Raw genomic sequence first — 24,524 nt, forward strand, 5'->3', positions numbered from 1 at the left:
CTGGAAGGGGAAAATGTTGCTCAAATGAGAGGGAGAAAAAGGAAACACTGACTATGAAAGATGTATTTTGAAAGCTGGAGGAATTTAACTGATACAAAGAAATCCTGGAGAAACAATATTCTTTATTTTATTAATGACTCTGACCTTGAGGAAAGGTTACATATAATTAACTTACCACTTGTTATAAAACTCTTAAGGAAAGCATTCCTTATTATTAGTCATAGCCAATAGAATATTAAGTATTACGTCTCTTTCCATCATTTGGAATTAGTCCATTACACACAGAATTAAATGCAGAAGACATTGGAGGATTTAAAACACATTTTACTCATTAAAATTTATTGTAAATGAGGATATGTCTCTTAATGATTTCTCAAATGCCTACAGTTCAGTTATAAACTAATCTAAAAATGCTTTCTGCATCACTGGATGGAGCAGGTCCAAATTAAATAGAATTAAAAACAACAATAGCAACGTGTTTTGAAAGGAGACTTGATACCATGCTTTTAAACCGAGAAAATCTTTTGATACCTCTAAAATACTGAAATATTTTCTCAGCTTTCAGTAAATATAATAGGAATAAATGACCTTGCAAGATAAGCTAGTGGAAGGAGAAATGATTAAGAAAAGCTCATGCATGTGCCTGGCATAAACAAATTCATCAAAACCTTGCGATACTGATTTACTCTGGGATGTGATTTTCTCAGTGTTTGCCCACTCCGCATGTCCAGTCTTTTACTTTGCCCAGTCCTGCTTCTGTTCAATTGGCCATTAACTCATTTATTTTGGTCTTAAAAGTAGCATACAGTAGATCGATTTTTGATAGCCGTGTTCAGAGGTGAATTTGTATCAGTCAGATATCCCCTTTAGGTTTTTGGGTCGCAATACCAGCGGAGTTAGCAGCCATCCCCCGTTAGATCCTGAGGTTTCAGAGTGAGAACATACTTGGAGTGTCATGGTTTGAACCCCCGACTCCTACCAGAAAACAATTTTGTGTGTAATCTCAGCATTTTCCATGGAATTGGGCAAGTTAACTGTGTTACAGCATGAGTAAAAGATTCACAGCCGGACCACAGAGACAAGATAAGATTTGGACGTTATGGTTTACTTGCTTGTTTCCCCTGTGTTTGTCTGCATTAGTACAGAACTGCGCAGAACTGCGCTTTTTTTTTTCTACTAAATTATCTTATAACAGATACATCGGGATCAGAGAGGTCAGTGGAGATGTGCACTTTTTTATGCTTAGTAGCCTGTCTTTATGAAAACAGTACCCTAAATTTTTTTTTTTGGGGGGGGGGGGGGGAGGGGGGTAAATTCTATCTCAACATTTGATTTAAATAATAATTTTTAACAAATCAGATTAACTTTCTCCTAATATTAGATGTGGCAGGATATCCTCTCAGACAGGCTAATGAAGTAAGAATTGTGCGTATTTTCCTCATTTCCTACAGATACTATTAAAATCCCAATGTACTAATGGACTTTTAATGATACAATATCCTAGTACTTGTAAGGGGTTTTTTTCCACTTAAACAGTAGTTTTCTGAGTCTTATTTGGCTCAGTATTCTTTCTTTTCTCTTGAAATGGTTTGCAAACTGAAACCATTTCAAAATTTCTAGCCATTTTAAAACTTAATAGTGGGGGGGGAAAATAACAAATCTTTCTTACGCTATGATGGCCTAATCCAGGGGACAGGTTGCTGCTTTATGATTTTGGAACTGCTTTTAAGCTCTAAACATCATGACATTTGTGAACATTTCATTGACTGCTGTAACTAACATTGTTGCAATGAGATCACTTCTTCAATGCTTCTCAGTTTTCTCCATGTACCATTTCTCTAATATTATGCAGGAATGCTTTCTCTGTTTTGTTCAACTTCCTGTCTCCATTCTGACGTGCCCTTGTATTTATGTTCTTCTGTCTTTTTGTTACAGCTGTTTCACTCCTATCCTCCAGCTGTATCAGGTATTCCTCCTATGATTCCTCCAACTGGCCCCTTTGGCTCACTACAAGGAGCATTTCAACCCAAGGTAAGAAATACATACACTAGTTCAGATTCTGGAGCAACTGAGAACTGAATTGCAGCCCAATTCCATGGAGGACAATTGGCTTTTTCCAAATTTACTACAAAGAGAAGTTATTTCTCACTAGGTTCAGATATGTCTACATACATTTAAAAAAAAAATAATGGCATGGTTAACTTTAGAAGCAATATAATTAGTTCTCAGTACGCATTAATGTAAGGTCATGTAATAATCAAGGTTTTAAGAAATCATGATCATTATTGTTTACTCATTTCCATAATTATCTCACAGCTCCACCACAATGCAATACACTGATTTAGTTCCCTCATTTGCAATAGGTAGGGTAGATAAATGTGATGAGTTGGGGTTTTTTTTTTCTTTTGTTTTCATGAAGTCACTCTTGATTTGTAAGTGGGAGCAAATCACAGTCTGTAATCCATGGTCTTTGCAACTAAAGACTGAAATCAGGACTGAAATTTCTGCAGAGAAGACACCTTCTTTCTTAAATTGGCCCATCCACTGTAATGACTGAATATGTAAATTGCAGTTCATTAGTGGAATTCTTTGTATATATGGTAATCAGACTGTTAACAACTCTGTTACTTAATTGTTAGTTATACTGTAGCTGATTTCTTTTTTTCTTCATTTTAACATAGGAAGAATCTCTGTCTAAATGTAAATTTTGTGGGTTTTTTTTCCCCACAAAGCTGCGTTTTGTAATATTAGCTGAATATTTACATTCAGATCGTGGGAAAAGCTTTAATGTTTTTCGACTGGATGTTGCTTTTCCCTGATACCCGTATGGTAACAGTTCATTGTGGATGGCATTCAGATCCTTGTCCAGTGACTGAAGCGATTGCTGATGCTGTGTGTGCCGACAGTCAGGTAGCAGTTTTAGCCAGTTCCAGTGCATTATTGATAAGCAGCAGAGCACATCAAGCTTGGTCCTCCACGTACCGCTTTAGATGCCGTATCATAAGTATGTTGCTAATCAGGTTTTTGATAGTGGAAAGATTTTTGATTGTAAACAGTCGCTCATGTTTAGATGAAAGTAATGGAAAGTTGGTAGACAATGGAAGTTTGAAAATTGAGATGACAGTACATATATTACTAAGTGGATTATAATGGTTATCCTCTCCTCTTTAAAATGTTTCTTTTCATTGCGTGAGCAATGTTAATGATAAGTATTATTTTTCACTTTCTGTTCCTTTTCTGCATTGTGTTACTCATTAACGCTGTCTTTCCTTATGGTATTTCTAGACTTCCAATCCTATTGATGTTGCAGCCAGACCTGGAACTGTCCCACATACCCTTCTACAGAAAGATCCACGGGTCTGTAGAAAATGTTACATTTTCTTTCACTTAAAGCTATTCCTCCAGAAAACCTTGAACGCTAGAGCTACCCTGTTCAGTATGTTCAAATTAACATCCTCAAACTAAAGCTTAGTCTGAACTGTTTAAGTCAATGAGAACTAGAGAAGTTTTATGAGAACAATTTAAATCCTGATCCTTACTTGTGTTTATCATTAGCAAAAGCACACAGATACTATGCAGCGGAAGAGCTCTTTCCTTGCTGTCAGCAGGCATCCCCACAAGCCAGGGGTAAAGGCATAAAAGTCCCATTCAGGGTAGCAATGTACAAACCTCTTCAAGATTTATGTTTATACTCTGTAATTGTTTTTAATGTGGGTAAGGACAGTTATTCCCTTGGTTACTGTATCATTGATTGCACCAGTGAAATACGGATGCACTTCACTGATTGCTTGGCGCCTCTGGATTTTTGAGTTCTGGCATATGTGAACAGCATTTATTGTCTCAGCACTTTGTCTCTCAGCTTTTTTCTGTTCTTTGCAAATGCCCGTGGGTTGTTTGCGTGTTTGAATTAATATACATTGTTTGCAATGAGGAACATGATGCAGCTGTATTTGTAGCAGAACTCTCTGACAAAAGCAATGGGGAGCTCTCCTTAAAAATCCCTGTTGTGGTATGGCTAAACTTTTAAGTACAGCAGAGCTATTTTCTTAGGGTTTTGCCACGTTCCAGTAGTTTGGTTTGCTCTGAATTGATGCTGTAGTTGAGCTTTATATCAATAGGAACCATGTTTTTTCATTCCTGTTTATTTTATCTAATTAAAAAGATAACTAGAGCCTCCCATCTTCAAGTCATTTAGCTTTATGCTCCCTTTCAACTTGTAGTGTAGTTTCGATTATTTCAAGATGATGTATTATGCCATCACTGTGTCTGCAAAGTACCTCTTACACCTATAAATCTCCTTTAGTATTGCATTTCAAAAAGGAAGTTCCAAAACAAATGAGAAATGCCCAATAAATTGAATTTATTTTCCAGCATTAATTGATGAAATATGAGCAAAAAAGGAGAATAAGAAAATAATTACCCAAAAAAATCAGGCCACACAAAAAATAATAATGAGAAAATTGCGGGTTTTATACAGCCCCTGTTTAGCGACATTTGTTGCAGAGTGAAAAATATTTAAGGCAAAGCCCATTTGTGACAGAGGACGCATCAGACAAGCAGTCAGTCGGTAATGGCTGTTGGAGTGTACAAGGCGAGGACCTAATGCCATAGCTGTTGAGCGGACAGAGGCACCGATTTGCAGGGGCACGTCTGAAACACCATTCCATCCTGTTCCAACCCAATTAGCGGGCTCAAGCCTGTGAAAAATGGACCCTGTCCACTATCCAGTCTTCTTGCTAGCCGAGCAGCTTTGAAAGATAACAACAGAAGTTTGCCCAAAGGATAGATCTGTGTTTTTCTTCAGAGTAGTTAACCATCCATTTTTGTAGCATTAAATCAACAAATTAATGATGATGCCAGAGGACAGAGTGCTCTGTGAGGCTTGTTTAGTTGCTTGTCAACACTTAGGTACAACATCCACGGGGGGAGGGAAACCAACTCAAATACGGAGGCTAAGGACTAATTATTATCCAAAAGGGCTTCATTTGAAAGTAAAATTATAACATTTTAATTTCATCTCTTAATGAAGCAATACAAATCTGTTAATTAGAGCAATTGTTTGAGTGACAGGCATGTAACCAAGCTGTCATTTCTTCTTCACAGTTGACAGATCCGTTCAGGCCTATGTTGAGGGTAAGAAATCTTCTTGTGATACAGTTTGTCAAGCTCATCTCAGTTCCCACCGGGTTAAAGCAGCAGCCTAATTATAAAGCAATGCCATGTTTCATCTTGGGTATTTTACACCGTGTTTGCTGACCAGCATGGTCAGTCTTTTCTTTGTGTACATCTCGTGGTCACTGGAGGAAAATACACAGTTTCAACTCTGGAAGTTTTTTGTTCTTCTCATGCAACCCCCTGGCATGGATAGTAGAGGTTAAATATCAATTATCCTATTGCAGTGGCTTACAAGGTTTCCTGAGCAAACTCCTGGAGACCTACCCTGGTAGTGATCCCCCATCATTTCACTGCGGACTGAAGGATTTTACTTTTTATTATTTACTGTACATTTGGTTATTTAGTATGGTACTTCCTGCCCATGTATCTTACTGTCAAATACAGACAGACAATCCACTTGAAACACTAAATAATTTTAGAAATTTATTTTAGATTTAAGGATGAAAAGTCTTTCAGTGATCCAAAAGAGTATTTTTGTTAATTTTTCAACATGTTCAAGAAGGTCTAGATTTTGATTGAACCAACCAAGTGAACTTATTGAATCACTAGCACAGCCAGCTGCTGTGGATAAGCAAAAGACTTGAGTATAGGGGAGTATGTGTGTGTGAGATGGGTTTTATTTTTTTGTGTGTTTTTAATTGTTGGTTGATAGACACCTAGAAATAGAAGGCCAGACCATATGCCATAGTTTATAAAACATTTAAGGTACCGGTAGCCTGAGGAGCTTCTTGAATTCCTGTGATTATTTTTAAATCTGCAGGAATCATTAGTTGTGTAGTTAACTACAGACCCCTAAATAACAAAATTGGAGAAAATACATCCTGAATGAGTCTTTTTCAGACAAGATTTCCAGACATCCCAGAAACAAGTACAAAATCAATAAGAAAACCCAAACAGCATTCTGGTTCTTTCCTCCCTCTATTCTTCCCCATGACTTAAAAGCATGGTGACAGGAAGGACACAAAGAGCCTTCCCAAACACAGTGAATCGACTGACCTTCAATTTTTTCAGTATATTTATGAGCCAAAGTTTTGGAGGTACAGACAGTTATACAGCAATTATATGAAGGAATCAGATTCATTTTGAAAACCAGAGTGATCTTTTAAAGTGTTTTCATTTTCATCCTTTGGTGGAAAGGTTGGTCTTAGAATAGCTCCACATTCAGAAGTGAGCTCAGCGTACAGTTGTGAAGCAATCCAGCTGTGCCGAGCAGCTGCTAACTGGAAGGCAGTTTCATTGATTGCAGCAACACAAGCTGCATTCTCAGCCAGTGGCAAGATTAAAAGAATGCATAAAACCAAAAGCTGAGCATGAGTTTATTTGGGGAGGAGAGTGACAAAGAGCATTCCTGAACAGCCAGACAAACTTCTTAGCAAGGGACAAATTCTTTGCTTTCAGTTGTCTTGGTGTGGGGAATCCCCAAACCAAACCAGACTGGGCTAAGGGTTGGTAGGAGTTGCTAGGAGTAGAATAAAGAATCACATGTTTTTGAAAGTTACTGATTCATGTTGTATCCTTTCATTTTTTCCAGAAACCTGGAAAGTGGTGCGCTATGCATGTTCACATCGCCTGGCAGATATACCATCACCAACAGAAAGTCAAGGTCAGTCTTTTGGGCACTGCTGAATTTCAAATGTATTGCACAGTGCAAACCTGTGAGAGGAAGAGTTTGCCTCTTGCTGTTAGCAGTGCTACGCCATGGCTAACCTAAAGGTAGAATCTCAAAGGAATGTCTGTGATGCCTCAGAGTAAGGACACCAGATCTTGGGCAATAACAAGTTTCACAGAATCACAGAGTCATCTAGGTTGGAAAAGACCTTGAAGATCACCAAATCCAACCATAGTTTGTAGCTAGGAAGAGCTAAATGGGCGTGCCTGTGAGCTACGGCATTGCTTTACATATCAAAATTAACATTCACGGACAGAATTGGACACAGGAAGATTTCTCTTGTCCCTAAGATGCTTTATCCAGTGTGGCTGCACAGGCTCCCATCAGTCTTTTTTCACAACCCGTCTCATAGCTGGAGGTTGGCACCTGTACGTGTCTGGGCTGGTCAGGCAGCCACGGCCTCTCAGATGAAGTAATGTTATCCAGACACCGTCTCACTGCACCGAAGGTGAAGGGTGGAAATCTTGTGTTCATTATGCAAGCTTTGAGACTGCAAGGGTAAGAGCCATGGCCAGTTTAGGCTCTCCTGAAACAGATGTCAGAGAAAAACAAGTAATTATTCATTTAGTAGTTAGAGTATTTCCATTCTTTCTTTAACTGTATTTTCATTGCACATCGACTCTGTGAGGAGGATTTCTTTCCCTTTATAATATTTTCACTGTACTTGTCAGTGAAAAATTCTGTGTTGCTCCTGAAGATTTTCAGTGAGCCAGGGAAGGTTGGTATTCTTTACTGTTCATACTTAACTTCAGGAATCAATAGCTGTGTTAAAAAAATAAAATTAACAAGGAGTGCATAGCACTTTGCAGTCTGTGTATGCAATTGAATTGTATAAGGTAGCCCTATAAGAATATGAAGATGTTGAACAGCTACTAAAACCTGCAGCTAATAGAGTTTAAAAATAACCCTTTTAAACAAGGTTGACAGGTTAATTTGCTGCAGTAGACATATCTCTCTTCTCTGCTTCCTTATGTTTCCCCTGCTAGTGATCTTCATTCATCTTCCCATTATCAAAAAAGACAAGATTATAGACCTAGAGAGTTATATGTCTTTTTTTTTTATTTTATTGAAAAGGTATTTTCTTGAAATGAAATTATTATTCCCATGCTATCTATGTCCTTTCTATCTTCCTTGATTTGATATTCAGAGAGAGGTCATACTGGTGTACTTATAACTCATAATAAATGCCATTTTCATGTAGTCATTTCTTTTACCTAATACTTTTCTATCTTGCATGTTAAAAATCAGGAAAGGATGTTCCTTGACTTTTTGAGACTGGGCATGTTGATAATTTCAGAATAATTGGGAAATGTATTTCACGATCTCAGTTGAGTCAAAAAATTAGTTATGGTCTACAGTCAGTAAGGCGAGTTGGTTTATGTCCCCGTGGGCTGTCAGACTCCCACATGGGAATGAAGTCCTCACCTCCGCATGCGATCACACAGTGTGAAATCTCTGGCTGAAGGCTCATACAGAATGATTTCTCCTTCTAGCTTGAGGTTGAGAAGGTGCCTTTTCTCCTGCACAAGGTAGAGACACTGTCTGGCCATAGAGCAGGGAATAAAACATATTTACTCAGAGATTTCAAGTTCGCATGCAGTGCCACCAGACTGCTTGCAAAGCGTGGAAGAATCGGTAACTATCTGGCCCATGGTAATTGCTTGCAGAGGGCAACAGCAGACACTGAAGAAGCAGGCAAGATAGGAAACTTTAAAACACAACCTTCCTGACCCCAGGAAAAATTGCATGCAGCTGTGGATGCTGTTTTCCTGCCTATACCTCTGCACCAAGACAAAGTTCAGACCTGTATAACCTGTCTGCACACCCAGGGAATTCCTCAGAGGAAGCCGGGATTGCATACCAGCACTGGGCACACAGCAATTTTACACTCCTCCTTACACTGACCAGTGCGTTACTGGTCTGCATTCAAGAGAGAATTCCTGCTCTGTAATTGGCCCTCTCCCTTTTAGAAAAGGCCTTATGGACCAGTCTAACAAGCCATTAAATTAGTGCAGAAACTTATGCTGTGGGCCCTGAGTTAAGGTGTTACACATTTGCTGGGCTTCAAACACGTTTATAAGGATTATCATCAAGAGAGATGCTCTCCTGAACAGCAACTGGGGATAAAATAAATCTGATCAGGTATTTTTGGTACTACTTTAAGGTAAATCAAAACATTCAAAAAATCTTCCAACACGTGCATGATGTTCCTGTTCCTCTACAGACAGGGGATTTTTTCATTATTTAGAACATCACTGTTCATATGGCTGCAATTAAAGTTTCAGCCAGCTTTTGCTATTCTGAGTAATGCCTGTCAGAGCTTTATACCTTGGCTGTTCAAAAGAAGAATAAAAAGAGTTCACAGCATAAAAATCTGGCACACAGACTTCAGCTGAGGCATTTCTGAACTTTTTTTAATTATTAAAGCAGTATTGTGTTACTTCCTTAGAAGCCATGACCTTAACTTGGCCATCTTTTCCATTTCAGTATTCTTACATGCCATTATCTCTAAGCATTGAAAAAGCCTTTTTTTGGCTTTTTTTTTTGTGTTCTTATAGCTACATAGACATGTTAGTAGAACTTGAAAAACAGCTACTAGGCATGCACATTAACTTGGTCATAACTTTTTAATATGCATATTTATATCATTGTAATAGTCTGTACTCTGAGCTGGCACAGTATTAAATACTGATTTATAAAGCGTAACATGTTCCAGAATTACTGTTAAGATCTACTGGTTCAGTGTTACACGTTTGTAAATCCTTTCAGCTGACCTGCACAATTAATCAGCAATCTGTGTTTAGGGAGTTCTGGCAGTGCAGGTAATTGGGAATTTGGTTTTCCTCCTCATTCTATAAAACTGTTGTAGGAGGGACCACTAAAATGAATACATGGCACAAAGAAGAGCCCACCCTTCATCCGCTTATCATTTACAATACAGCTACCTCAGCAAATTTGCCTTTAAAAAGCCTGCTGATTCTAATACCATATAAATAAAGACAGCGACATACAGTGTTTTGAATTTGGAGTGCAAGCATTCAAAATGGGACTTTGGTTCTTTAGACTCAAATGTGCTTCATCTGTAATTTGATTCATTTTAGCCCCTAGCTGGCTCGGTTGCAGTCTGAGAGGCACTGAAAGATATACTGCATGGAGTGTTTCTTGATTGCAGCTTCACATTTAAAGCGAATGGTTCTGGTGTCCATTGACTTGTCTCTGCCATAACTGTCTGGCAAGGGATTCCCGCAGTGGGAAGAGGGTCAGCTGGCAGCTCTGCCTCTTACAGCTGATGCTTTCACCCAGCTTTTAACATGCCTGCCCACCTGGGATCAGATCCAGGCTAACTCTTCCCTTCAGCTTTGTTTTTATTATTTTAAGACAGACCTATTCCTACAGCTAAGCAAGCATCTGGGGCCTCCTCAAAGATTTTTATGTTTGTTCTTTAAGTCAGGTCTGTGCTGAAAAGCTTAGCTTCAGAAGGGTGGATGTGAGCACATGGGAAAAAACTTGCCGTTTGTGGGCAATATGCATTGGGAGCCTGAGGTTTTTCTGTCATGGAACCCCCTCCCAGGAAAACAGTGGTGCACCTATGCTCAGAGTCCCAAAAACTAATAGTCCTGTTAAAATGTCAGTTATTATGAATACATTGCTCTATCCACATCATTTTGAAAGTGCCTTTTACTGCTATCTTTTAGGACAGTCTCTTCCAAATCCTGTTTTTATATTTCAGAAACAGATGCAGTCTGATCCACACAAGCTGGACTTTGGCCTGAAACCTGAATTTCTGAGCAGGCCACCAGGCCCCAGCCTTTTTGGAGCCATCCACCACCCCCATGACCTGGCCCGGCCCTCGACTCTCTTCTCCACAGCCAGTGAGTACTGAGAAGTGAAATCTCCTCCTTGTGGCACGCTCATTAAAATGCTAATCCTTGCCATGTTAAAAGGAAATTTCCCATATGCTTTGGCTTATGAACTCCCTCTAAGACATGCCACAGGCTATTAGTCCATTTGATAAATATTTTTAAATTATTCTATATGCTTTTAAAAAAGCCCAACCTGCTGAAATGCCATACAGGTAGTAAAAGGAGGAACATTTCTTCACACAGTGATATACAATGCATCATGGAGATGACAGGTTGGAAATAATTTGTATTTTACATGCTCCTTTTTTTTTTTTTTTTCCCATGCTGTAGCATTCCCCAGTGTCCCTTATACTTGTATCTGGGAATTTCTGTTTAGAAAAGCAGCGTTTTTGCATAGGATCCTGACCTGAGAGCCCCTACCCAGTATACAGCAATCTCTGCTCATGTGAGCTGGTATTTAAGAAATTATAGTCAAGCCCAGAGCACAGCGAGTCCCTTTCTGAGCTTTTGCTAGTAATTCACCTCTTTTGCTTTGTTTTGGCAGGTGGGGGTCATCCAGCCGGCACCCCTTTCGGCCCACCACCTCACCACAGCAACTTTCTCAACCCAGCTGCTCACTTAGGTACGTTCTCTCTGCGCGAACTAACGGTGAATACAACTCAGAGGTAACACACGCTGATCATTGAGACTATTAAAGGTTTCCCACGTGGAGACTGAGTATCCTGCCTATTTAACCTTTACAAATTACTCTTTTTAGTCATTTAATTGTAGCCATTACTCAAGGATCAGTTCTAAGTACACATGATGGTATCATTGACAGCATGTTTTGAAATACTTCTGAACACAATCTGGACATTAGAGGAGTGGAGTGACAGGACTAGTTAGGTTTTGCTGTAGTCATGTTTATATCCAGTCAAAAAAAATGCCTTAATATTAAGGCTTCGGTTCATAGGGGTGTTTCTTTTCCAACTCCTACTTAGATGTCTCCTTTTCATTTAAGGGAGTGGGAAATACATCCTTAAAATCTTGTGATTTGGCCTCAAATGTGTTAGTGAAAATTAGTGAATACACCTTTAAAAATGGAACCGCCCAAGTTACCAAATGTCGTTATTTCCTTTCTAACTTACTGATGTTGTAATAAGGTGATCTGCTGCCTACAGGAGCATCTGAGATCAACACTCTAAATTGGCATTTTATTTTGCATAGGGAAGGATTTGGGAGGGTCACCAAATTGATACAGCAGTCCCACAGTGTAGGTTTGTCATTCTGCACTGAGCTGCCTGTAGAAGATGCTGGTCTTGGTTTTCCTTTTCTCTGTGCTGCTATTTATCATAAGTAGTTTCATGAAAATTGTTAAGACTTCTCCAAAATAAAAGTGAGAAGAGAATTTGCTTCATATGACTTACCTATACCCTGTATGCATTAACTACTTATTCCAATATTTTTCAGTCCATACTATTTTTTTGTATAGTATTAGCAATAAATATCAAGGGAATTACAAAGCATTCAGGACAGCATGACATATCAGTATAGTAGTCATTTTATTTATATCCTGGCTATGGTTTAGGAGACATGGCTTGAAACTACTGGGAGGACATTTGCCAGAGTTAATAATAGTCTTGCTAGCCAGAGACATTTCCTGAGAAATGGATTTGAATTGGGAGGGATTAAAGGACATAAAAATGGAGATGTTTGCAGGTTTTGAATGAAGTAGCTACTTATGCTGAAGTGCAGGCCTCAATACAATGTATATTTTAACATCTTGTTTTTCTTTGAGGAGGAAGTTTTTCTAGTAAGATGATCCCATGCATACTGTCACTGAAAAAACCTACAGTTTTTTATGTCTCACTCCCTCACAATCACCGCTGTGTTGTGGGAGGATGATGTTCAACTCCTGATGGGCACAGACTGAGCTTCCGTGCAGACATAATGCGGTTGGATAACACGCCAATGCTTTATCATAATTACCAACATGCCAGTGAGCTTCAGCTGTTTCTGTTGGTTTGCAGAGCCTTTCAATCGATCGGCTTCCTTCAGCGGTCTCACTGCAGTGGGTAGTAATGCCTTCGGGGGACTCGGGAACCCGACAGTTAGTGAGTAACCTCTTTGTTTATGAATTCTTGTTTGCTGTGTAATTCAGGATTTTGAGTGATGGTGACTGTTTGCTGTCTTTTTTACCCATTGCGTAGACCACATAGCACTAAGAGATGGGAATTTGAAAAGTGACCTTTTTCTTCTAAAAATCAGCATTTTTTAGTCATCGGTAAATTATTTTCTATTAGTTACTTAGTAGTTCGGGTTCAACATAGTGCTAAATGTCACCATTACATTGTTCAGTTAAAAAAACAAAACAAAAAAAACCCGAAACTGTAGAACCTGTGAGTCTAAGGAGTTTGTGAATTTTCTCATGGTTTTCTTGCATGCTCAAAAATAGCTAATGTGTGCAGCACCCCTAGCTGTGGATGGGAACATTTTTGTTTTTCCTTTCTCACCAGTAATCCAGGACATGTGCCTGATAAAAATCAGTAACCTACATTTATTTGTCCAGGATCATCAACATTTCTCTAGATTTGGCCAGTCACAAAAGATCATCCTTTTAAAAATCACTCTTCATACTTCAAATCTGGCATGATTTTGGTCGCACACTATTTTACTTTGGTTCAGGATCAAATGCAACAAGTTCCATTATTTATAGTCCATATAACAGTCATTTCCTGATGTCTCCAAAATATTTGGAATAAGGATCATTGTCACTTCTATCTTACTACGCCATCCCTTGTCAATTTTATCCACAGCATTTCCCTTTCCAATTAAAACAGCTGTCAGATGCCTGCCCATTTTTAGGAATGAGACCCTCTAATGAATCTCTGTTAATTTCCTTTCCTTTTCCAGCTCCCAATAATATGTATTCATTTTAACTCTGAGTGCTGTAAAAGTTTTTTTGGTAAGTACCTTCACTAGAGCATACCTTTTTCTTAAACCTTTTTGTTTTCCACTTCACCATTTCAGCACCCAACTCAATGTTCGGCCACAAGGATGGCCCCAGTATGCAGAGCTTTAGCAACCCTCACGAGCCCTGGAACCGACTGCACCGAACTCCTCCTTCGTTCCCGACCCCTCCGCCCTGGCTGAAGCCAGGAGAGCTGGAGCGCAGTTCATCTGCTGCAGCTCATGACAGAGATAGAGATGTAGATAAACGAGACTCATCTGTTAGTAAAGATGACAAAGAAAGGTACGAAAGAACACTTCCAAGAATTGTCTAGTTCAAAGCTTGGGGCTCTGTTCCGCTTTTAACCCTTCCCAGCCTGGCACATTGTTAAACCAGAGCTTCAGTAGAGGGACACCTGGAGAGCTGACATCATTGCTGCCTGTGACACGAGGCACTACAGAAGATGCAGGTTTCTAACTTGGGTGTTTCCTACTGCATCTGTTTCTCTTCTCACTTGCACCACACTTCATCAGGAGCTTTGCTGAAGCAGAGTTCAGGCAGTGTCAAGTGAGAATAGAATCAGACCCACACACTCTGTTACCTTGTGGGTCACACTGCCATAGGTCTTTTGAAGACTTAGTGTGGAGATAGGTGCCTGACAGGATGAAAAAAAAGGATTATAAAGTCCATCAGACGCATATCTGCACCTTTGAATACCTAAATAACTTTGTAAATCAGACCTTGTCTGCAAAACAAATAACGCAACCTCCCTTTTCAAAAAGGGACCGACCAGAGGGACCACTGATAAAGTTGTAAAATTCTAACAGTGTAAAATGCACAAGGTATGTCATGTCCCAATACCACAGTACGTTTCAGTGCATGCAGTTCATTAAATGAACCTTAATTTCCCCAAAAAAAAGCCACACACACATGCACTGCTGTTACACACCCTCAAGCACAGTTTTTATTCGGTGTTTTACATGGACTTGCACGCTAACATGTCCAGGCTGGGAAGGGTTAATGGAAAGTAAAACCTGGTCATATTTTTTTTGTCAGGACTGTTCCCATTATACAGTTAACTCAGTAACAATTCCTCTTAACATTTAAGTACCAAATTATAAGAATTTGCCATTCAGCAAGTGTCATGCCTTCCTTGAAAAATGTTAGAGAGGCTGATTTCAGCTTTTTCAGTTGTGGCTTAATGGCTTTCCTGTTAAGTTTGCACATTACTTTACTACATAATGGCTATTTGTTTCTAACTTTTTAGCATAAAAGAATATTTAGGAGATGTGCTTTTCTGACTTCTCTGTCACTAACCCAAATATACGCATTAGTAGCCTTTTCTAAAAGAAGTTATGCTAACGCATTAGATATTCTAAAAATACATTTAAGAGCTTTTCTATGTTGTTGTAAAATGTGAAGAGTAAGTCAAACTACAGATCTTTTCACCTACATTTTCCATTTGGAATATTTTCTGTTTGGTAGCATAGCTTCATTATTTTCATGTCTGGTGTTAATGCTTAAAAATAAATTGCTGTTACAAATTGGGGATTCTGTCCTGCAAAATGCTTAAGCATGTGAGTAACTTTACTGGCTTGAATGGCAAAGCATTTTAGTTACTAATGATACGGGTAGTCCTTAGAATTATGTGATTATTTCAGTTGCTGTTTTGTTGTTTTCTTATGAAGTGTTCCTGCTGAAGAAAATCCCTTTCCGAAATACATTCCTTGCAAGCTGCTTTGGCATTGCCTGAACTCCATATCATAGCTCAGAACATATTTATTTTCAATATTTTGAGAGCTTAAAAGTAAGCGTCATTCATACTTCATACTTCTGCACAATTACGGCTACCGGTTTAGTACAATAACGTTTTCACCAACCTAGTGTTGCATCCATCTGTGTGGTTTTGAAGAGTTCTGCTTTGCAGCATGCTCACACTGTTGCCTGTATGAGAAGATGCTGAGAATCTCTTCCTGGAGACGTGCTCCCTGTGTAGATAATGTCTGGAGTAGTTTGTGAGCCTCTTATACCTATTCGTTCATCTTCAGTGGCACCCAGCGGGGTGAGGATGTAGCCCTGCTTTGTAGTTGAGGTCCCAGTCTCTGTTCCCTATTCTAAGCTAATTTGCCCAAACAGGAAGAACTGGGAATCACACCTGGAGGGATGATCTCATCTCAAAAGCATCCTGTCATCAAGGGTCTAACTTTATCAGCCCCCAAATGGGCCGTCTAGCCAAAAACATTCATCCAGATTTCTTCTGTTATCAGTGGAAAGGTACCTCAGAAGTACCTCTTAGCGTGGCTCTTCCCCATCTAAGATCAGTGTTAGAGTGGGATGCCGTGAATCACTGGTCGCTCTTGGATAAACTGTATGGCCGGTGTAGTGCAGCGCCCTCCCAGCTAGACTGAGATAAGGTAAATCCCTCAAGATAGCTTAGATAATGTGAAACTACAATCTGTGAACCCTGCCTAAGTGCAGAGCTGGCTGGGGAGTTACACTGCAGTGTCCTGATACAGTCCCCACTTCCTCCTGGAATGTCAGTTGCAGTTGTGGAGGTTTTTTTGGTTCAAGGACTCTCTTATTCCAGTCCAGCATTAAGGAGAAATCAGTAAAAATAGCTATTGTGAACAATAGGATTTGTTCCTTCTCAGTGGTATTTTGTTTAAAAGATGTCACTGAGTAATTGCATTCTAATGATGATGTTTAAGTGTATGTTATCCTAAAGCATTAAAAAACCCACCCAAGAATCTATTGATCTTTTTTATCGACATAAATGAGGCAAACTACTTAGCATAAGATACTCAGTATCTTTCACTGTAGTATACAGCCTCAAAACATAACTTACTTAGTCATAAGTTCATTTGAGAACATGATGTTAAGTTTCTTCTTCATGGAGACAGAGGCTTAGAGCTGTTCCCATATTATTAACCTAAGGAGCCCTTGACAAATCTGAGGATAAAAAATTGTTCCCTCTCTGACCACTGAACTACATGTAGTTCACTTAAGTGAGCTATATAATCAATAGCCTCTTGAGATAATACCATTGCTGTAATTGAATAGGATGAAATTGGCAAAGGAATATGTTATTTTGGTTGCACATATTTTTAGTTACAGAAAATTCCCGTTATTTTCTCTAAATTTTATGCATAATTTAAAATACATCAATTACATAGAACATTGATTAAATATCAGCAACAGGACTCAATGAGCTCTCCTAGTGAATAAAAAACAGTTTTAAGAGTGCCCTCTGAGCTAGTCTCATGAGCAAACTAAATAAGAGACTGTGTATTGCAGAGTCCCCAAGCCAGTGCTTTCCCAGCAATATAAAAGAATTGAGTCTTGATTGTTGAGAAGCCATTATGGGCTTTGACTTGGTCTCACTGTGTCCAAATCTGGAAGCTGTTAAATATCTCAACTTTTGGTGGAAAGCAAGAGGAGAGAAATTGTTGCCAGGACACAATTTCCAGACTGTTTAGGGCACAGTCAATCAAAGTAGAACCTGATACCAAGGAGATAATTGGTAGTCAGTGCAGACTAGGCAGTTCTGGTATCAAATGCTCCATCTTACACATGTTTTCTAACAGTCATATTCTGGACTCTTGGAGGTCTCTCAGACACAGCCCATAAAACAACAGTTTCAACCGTTCAGTCTAGACACAGCAAAAGATACATCTGGTGAGATTATAATAATGAGAGTTTCCTTTTCAAAGATATTTTTGCTGCAGTTTCACCACCCAAAAGTACCAAGAGGTAGAAATCATACACAGTTCAGCTCAGCAAAAAAGTAGGTAGCAGAAACTGCAGAGGTGAAGGAGCAAGTGTCCACTTCAGAGTCGCTGTCCCAGTTGTCCTTCACCCAGCCAGTATTGCTCATCTAGTACAGAATGGGTTTGAATCTGCTGTCCTCATCCGAGCATGTTCAGGTTACACATTGCTAGGCAGAGACTGCAGCACCCAAAGAGAAACCATGTAAACTGGAGCTGGTTGGGACTTCAGAGAGCCTCACTGCTCATCCCTCACTATGGCCTTTAACAGCACAGTGTCCATCAGTGTTCCCTGCATGGAACAGAATTTCCCTGCTCAGCAAACAGGACGTGTCCAACACTGAGTATGTGGAGCTGTCTTTATGGAGAGACTCCAACTCAGAGATCAACTGAAATTAGTGAGAGGTTAAAATCATTGGAACGGAGGAATTAGATTTACCTTAGGAATTTGATTCATTCTAAATAGCAAAGCTTTTTCATTTAGTGTTGCCCATAACAACTTCTTGTCAACACTGCTTCCAGAAAATAACTGGTACAGAATCCTGTCACATATTTAGGTTTTTGTCCACTGCCAGACAATAAATCTTTAATCTTTTGTGCAACATAAATAGGTTTGAAAGATGGAACGAATACACCGTATTCTGAGACTTTGACAGGGAGATGTATTCACCCTGTCCCTTTCTGCTTTCTCTACCCTAAAAATGGGAAAGAGTTGGTAATCCGAAGAGCAACTGACTCCAGAAAGATGATGTTTTCAGAGCTAGCCTGAATGATGCACGTATAGGGCAGACTGATCTCTGCTGAGGAAGCCAATATATAATTTATACATGATGGCTGTCTCTATTAAAACACACCGAGTGTCACTGCACACTTAGAGAAGTGCCTACCTGTTCAGAGAGGTGGATTGTAACCTTCAGTACTGGTGTCTTGAGAGGTTTTTATTTTCAGTTTTAAGAGTAAATTGAATTGTGAGAAGCAAATTGAAAAGCTAGAAGATTGAAGAGAATAGAGATAAGAAATTAGGAACGTACATAGGTCTAGAAATATTTTTAAAAGTCAGTTGAACAAAATGTCGTCTATGTTCCCAAATGTATTTTAATAGAAGCAGCAGGTAAAATGCTATTAACCATGTAATTTGGATTTCATTGCCTCGCTTTTTTGAATGAAATTAGTATGGTTTTATTTTTCTCTCCCTTCTTTGCAATTAGGCCATTGTCTTAGAAATACATGTACTAGAGCTATATTCCCTTGGGAGCCTTCAATGGACTTCAGTGTTTGAAATCTCAATCAGATCATTCACAAAGCAGCTTCAGGGACCTTCTTCTCGGCTGAGACCATAGAATAGGCCTAGTTTAGAGATGGAATGTTCTTCTGGTGTTTTGGGTGTGCAAAAGAAACAGTGCATTAAATGGTGCATGTTACTAGCTTTCTGCAAAGCAGTGACTATAAAGTCAGACAGCCTAGATGCTTTGTTTTATTTGCAGAGTTTCTCATGCCTTCATTTTTACACTTCTCTTTCTTCTAGGGAGAGCATTGAGAAAAGACACTCCAGCCATCCTTCGCCAGCACCTATCCATCCAGTAAACTCCCTCGGACATAATCGCAGCTCAAGTGAGCAGATCAGGAGCCATCTGAATCCCGAGGTTCGAGAAAAAGAGAAACCCAAAGAACGAGAGAGGGATCACTCCGAATCTCGGAAGGAAATTAATGTTGAAGAGCACAAGGTGAAGGACAACTACATTTCGGAGAAAGAAGGCCTGAGCCATGAAAGCCGAGTGGTGGAAGAGTCTAAGCAAATGCCCAGGGTTCCTTCACCCTATGCTAGGCCCCCCGTTGTGGAGAGCACCAGGCCTAATAGTACTTCAAACCGTGAGGCCGAGAGGAAGAACGAGCCGGCGTATGATAATCCGAAGAAAAGCAATGAAGTCAAAGTGAAGGAGGAGCGAAAGGAAGACCATGATGTTCAACCTGAGGGACCTCAGACTCATAGGTCATCTGATCAGCCACCACCTATATCTACATCTAACGTCCATCCAAGTCCTTTAGTGTCTATGCCCATGACTGTAGGTGTAACTGGTATACATCACATGAACAGCATCAGTGGTCTGGATAGGACTCGCATGATGACCCCTTTTATGGGAATTAGCCCAATTCCTGGTGGAGAACGTTTCCCTTATCCTTCTTTCCACTGGGATCCAATGAGAGATCCCTTAAGAGATCCATACAGAGAGCTAGACATTCATCGGAGAGACCCCCTGGGCAGAGACTTTTTGCTAAGAAATGACCCCCTTCATCGTCTTTCTACACCAAGATTATATGAAGCAGACAGGTCATTCAGGGATCGGGAACCTCACGACTACAATCACCACCACCATCACCACCACCCTCTCTCTGTTGACCCTCGACGTGAGCATGAGAGGGGCAACCACTTGGATGATCGGGAGCGGTTGCACATGCTCAGAGAGGACTATGAACATGCACGCCTGCACTCAGTTCACCCTGCCGCCTTGGATGGGCACCTGCCTCACCCAAGCCTAATCACGCCAGGACTTCCTAGCATGCACTACCCCAGAGTCAGTCCCCCGACGGGACACCAAAATGGCATCCTCAATAAAACTCCCCCCACAGCAGCTCTCAGTGCCCCTCCACCTCTTATTTCTACACTGGGACCTCGGCCTGGGTCTCCCAGAAGGACTACTCCTCTGTCAACAGAGATGAGAGAGAGGCCTCCTTCTCACACCCTCAAGGACATCGAAGCTCGATAAGCAGAGTGAGACTAAATAAAAACCAGAGAAAGAGGGACAGAACATTGTAAATGAACATAATATAAAGACCTTCTTACTAGTCATTGATACAGACTGGGGATGTGACCCGCTGTACAATATGTATAGACCTGAGTGCAAAGATTTTGAAATGTTTTTTTTGTATATTATATGTTGAAATTTTCCAGATCTTTTAGCCAAGTCCATATGTTCCTCGTGTCTCCTACTCTGTTTTATTTCTAGTTTTAAAATTTCAAAATTTGAACTGAAGAATAAGACGTTAATCTCAACGATTTGACTAGATACAAAGCACCACCAATGTCAACCATACAAAACTCTTTCAGACCAGAAGTGAAGACAATTGTAGATATTTATGTAAAAAGATTGCTTCATGGGTTAATGGTTCATATATGCAAAAAGGGTAAGATGAAAGCTTTACTTTGTACAAATGTAAATAGATAAAATTAAGTAACATAATACATTAATACTTCTTAAACTGTGCTATTTGCAAACTTAATATTGATCAACACAGTCTGCTTATGCTGTGTTACATATATTGTTATAGACAGCTAAACCCCTTCAACTATGCAATGAATTTTAAGGCTTTTCACAAAAGCCTTTATAACTCAAAGGAGCCTTTTCAACACACAACATAATTAAAGTCATATTTTCCCTGAAAAAGCTCATCTATAATAGAAACCTATTTCTCTTGCTTGTTTTGAAGAAACAGCCCGTTAGAAATGTAGTTTTCTGTCTGAACCCCTGCATCAAGATGCTGATGTTACTGTAGCTCATGTATTCCTTAGAATGCGTCAGGGTTAGCAGTCTGTAATCACTGATACTGTAGTCATGACAGATCGGTTTTCAGTCACATTAATCTGGGTTAAACAGAGTAATAATCAAATACTGGATATTTTCCAGAACTTTTGTCACTTAACATGTCAGATTTATTTTTGGAAGAACATCTGCTTATAGCCATTCATGTCTGTTTTTATTGCCAGTGTGTCATTTTTGTCTGTACACACTTCTTTTTTTGTTAAGTGATTTTTAGCTACATTGAAACAAATCCTACGAGAAAGCTAATACTTTTCTAAATGATGGATATGTTTTCACTGTGGATGAGTAGTTTAATTAATGAACTCCGATGCAGATTTCATAATGCGATTTATTGTATATCAGTTGGTAATAAAGTCTGTGAATAGTTAACAGGTCAGCCTTGTTGTTCCCTAATCATAGAAGACATGAAATAACATGAAGAACATGGTCCTTTTTAAAAATATGCATCAATCTTCTGAAATCTGTCTTTTCATAACACACTTTTTTATAACGCGTTAAGTTTCTTGTCTAAATATTTGGAGAGAATATGACTTTATCAGAGAGAATTCAATATCTTGTCTACTGGACTGTAAAATATATGTATGAAATAAAATTAGTTCCATTGGTCTTCTAGTGTATTAAAGTGCTATCTGAAGTTGTTATCCTGTTTTGGCAAAAAAAAAAAAAAAAAAAAAAGAAAAAAGTTAACTACAGACAGTTGTTTCTAATGATCAGAGATCTATTTTAGTAGTCAACTGAAGGTTTAGTTGTGAGCTTCAGATTTTGTGAACTCCAGATGTTGTGCAGTGGTTTTTTTTTTTTTTTAAGAACAAAAGGAAAAGTACAAAAAAAACCCAACCCTGAGGAATATGTACACTGGAACCGTAGTGGTAGCTTTCAGTATTGTAAAGAGATTGTTATATACGAACCTTTTTGCTGTTTATCCTGTATGTAATAAAGTCCTTTCTAGATCCTATGTGAAAAGAAAAGTGAAGCGGCTCTCAATCTTCAGCATGTTTCCTCATCAGCGAAGACTTGTGTAATGTAAATTGTGCCATGTTATTAAAAAATGTGAACTAAACTGCTAGGTGCTTCTTTGTGTGGAGTACCCCATCATTGCTATGGGGAAGAAATGCTTTTTCCCAAGAGTGGGGTTTTGTTCAGAAGAAATAGCTATCAAAAATGTAAAGGAAATGGCAAACTTTTATAAGCCATCTTACTAAAATGATTATAGTAATCAGGAAAAAAAGGACAAAAAGGACACCAGATTCTTAGTTTGCCTAAATTCTTTAAAATATAGTAACACCCTACTTACCTTAGATTTTAGTTAACTGACCAGTTGGTCTTTCAGGATAGTCCCATACTTAAGTACGTGGCTGTATGCAAGCCCTTCTGTGAATTTGTGCAGTTCCATACAGCCAATGGTATTTTACCACTTTTCATCAGTTAAAGATACGGCTCTCAGTTTCTATGAACAATTTGTCCATAAATACGTTCAATTTCCTGCAAATTGATTAGTACAAATCTTCATAGTACAGCTTTTGTGGTGGTCTCTTTTGAAAAAAAGACAAAAAATTAGGTCCTCGTGATAACATAATTTCCAGGAGGGTGTTTTTTAGTTCAGGGTTTGTTTTTTTTTTGGGGGGGGGGGGGGGAGGGAGTTTATAAGCTTGTTGCAAACACTTCAAAACCTTTATTCAAGTTACTTTGGCAGAGGTAACTTGTGACACCAAAAATTGCTTTCTTGAGCAAGATAGGAGATCTTTCTTCTCCCTCAGTAATTGCCAGTTTTGCTATAAGCAATTAAAGGTATGCAGCCATATATCCAAGTTTCGTTGTTTCTTCAGCCCTGTAGCACTTCTGTCTGTATTCTACTATTTCTCCCATGTAAATCTGATGAAATTTCCCTTATTTTCAACCATGTAACTTAGAGAATAACCCTATGTCTTTTTTTAAAAATCCCAATTTTGTGCAAGCTGTGCAGGATGTACAATAGTAGCATAATGTGCAAAAAGAACTTTTTTCTGTGAGGAGCCCATATCTTGGTCTTCTGGATGCACATGATTAAAAACTTCCAAGTTTCTGAAGGAATCCAGTTATGGCTGTAGAAGCCTGAAAACTATTGGAGCAAGCTTGCACAGGTAGAGTGTGAGGGGCCCCGTGAGAGAGGGACTAATGAGAGCATCATCTTCCAGGCTCATCTCAGAGCACTGTAACAGGAGTCCTAACAGCTTTGTCAGTGTCTTCAGGGGGAAGAAATGTGGTATCTGATTGTACAGACTATGATCCTTGTCCTCCCAGGTGCTGAGCATCCTCCTGCTGATGGTCCTTAATTCCCAGTCAAGCCAATGAACCCTCACTCCCAGAGTCCCAGAAAGTATTGAGGCATTTCACTCCCTTTGAATTCAATACAAGTGGCTATACACCTTTGAAAATCTGGGTGACAGGTTTTTTTCTGTAGGAGTGGTGATGCTCATAGGAATATGCCTGAAACGTATAGTAAGAGATGAAATAAGATTTTTAATGCTTTTAAACTTTCAGATGCATTCACTGCTTTTCAGAAGTTTGCTATAGGGATGTTAGCCTTCAGGTATAGACAATTTAATCTTTTTAGCAGGGTTTTCTAATCAAAACTTTTGTCTTAAATCTATTTTTTAATCACTAGTATTTAAGAAATGAAGTTAATTTAAAGACCGTGCCAAATACCTCCTGTAATAAGGGTATTATTCTGTAGTGTGTGAGAGATCTGGATCATAGAAAACCTATGCTTACAACATCCAGGACCTTTGAATTATGCTTTAAAACTTCCACCTTCCTGTGCTCCAACTAGTTTTCTACTTAGCAGCTTCCTATCACCAGCTGAGATGCCAACTAAAGCAGTGTATAAGAAGAGATTCTCTGAAATCAGCCATAACATTTGTTCCCTGATACAATGCCCCTTCTTTTTTAACTTTCTATACTGTCTTTGTTTTTCCTTACTACTTACCTAGCTCTACCTGGTTTTCTGCTCGTCATACTTTACTGATACTCTCTCGCCTTTTTGCCAGTCATATTTCATGGCTTATAATAGCTAAATCTATTATAGGCAGCAATAAACACTGCAGACAAATTTTTCCATAGACACTGTATACTTTTGTTCCTTTGCCTGTATGAGCTCGTGAAAATTTGTAGTGGTTGCTGGACTGGAAGTAGGCAAATGGAGGTGGGGGAGGGTTTTTCTGAAAGTGTTTTCAGTTGCTGTGGCTGTGCCTTGTTAAGTAAGTATTTAGCATGATTCTTGATAATTTGAACTAACTACTGCTTCACACGTGCAGGTGACCTGCTGAAAGCCACCTGGGGCACGGGAACAAGGTAACAGACCATGGGTTATATTCCATTTACAGAGTTGCTACTTGGCTTGCTGCTTTTGTTTCTGGCAAGAAAGGTGAGCTGTGGTTCAGTGACGAAAGACAAATTATACAGGGTTCTGTTACTCCCACAGTTAAGTCTCAAACTTCCTTCTTTGGACTCCAACTGCCATCTTGGGAGGCATAGCTCATCCATAGC

At 39.2% G+C, this 24,524-nt stretch overlaps 1 protein-coding gene across 8 annotated transcripts in view; it reads left to right on the forward strand.

Annotated features, from left to right (window-relative positions):
• Window positions 1–22,066, forward strand: part of AUTS2 (activator of transcription and developmental regulator AUTS2) — a 788,413-nt gene extending 766,347 nt beyond the window's left edge. For 4 of the 8 annotated variants that reach the window (XM_074923165.1, XM_074923164.1, XM_074923168.1 and 1 more), the window contains 9 exons: window positions 1,936–2,031; window positions 3,286–3,357; window positions 5,104–5,133; window positions 6,707–6,778; window positions 10,575–10,716; window positions 11,252–11,329; window positions 12,717–12,800; window positions 13,717–13,939; window positions 18,926–22,066. In XM_074923165.1, the coding sequence (XP_074779266.1) occupies window positions 1,936–2,031; window positions 3,286–3,357; window positions 5,104–5,133; window positions 6,707–6,778; window positions 10,575–10,716; window positions 11,252–11,329; window positions 12,717–12,800; window positions 13,717–13,939; window positions 18,926–20,165 (2,037 nt within the window). In that variant the 3' untranslated portion in view covers window positions 20,166–22,066. The remainder of the gene's footprint in view (window positions 1–1,935; window positions 2,032–3,285; window positions 3,358–5,103; window positions 5,134–6,706; window positions 6,779–10,574; window positions 10,717–11,251; window positions 11,330–12,716; window positions 12,801–13,716; window positions 13,940–18,925) is intronic. The other 4 variants (XM_074923169.1, XM_074923171.1, XM_074923167.1 and 1 more) reach the window with 3 other exon arrangements.
• The last annotated feature ends 2,458 nt before the right edge of the window (window positions 22,067–24,524 follow it).

This window comes from Athene noctua, chromosome 19, assembly GCF_965140245.1.
Source record: "Athene noctua chromosome 19, bAthNoc1.hap1.1, whole genome shotgun sequence".
In the NCBI taxonomy this organism is placed as follows: domain Eukaryota; kingdom Metazoa; phylum Chordata; class Aves; order Strigiformes; family Strigidae; genus Athene; species Athene noctua.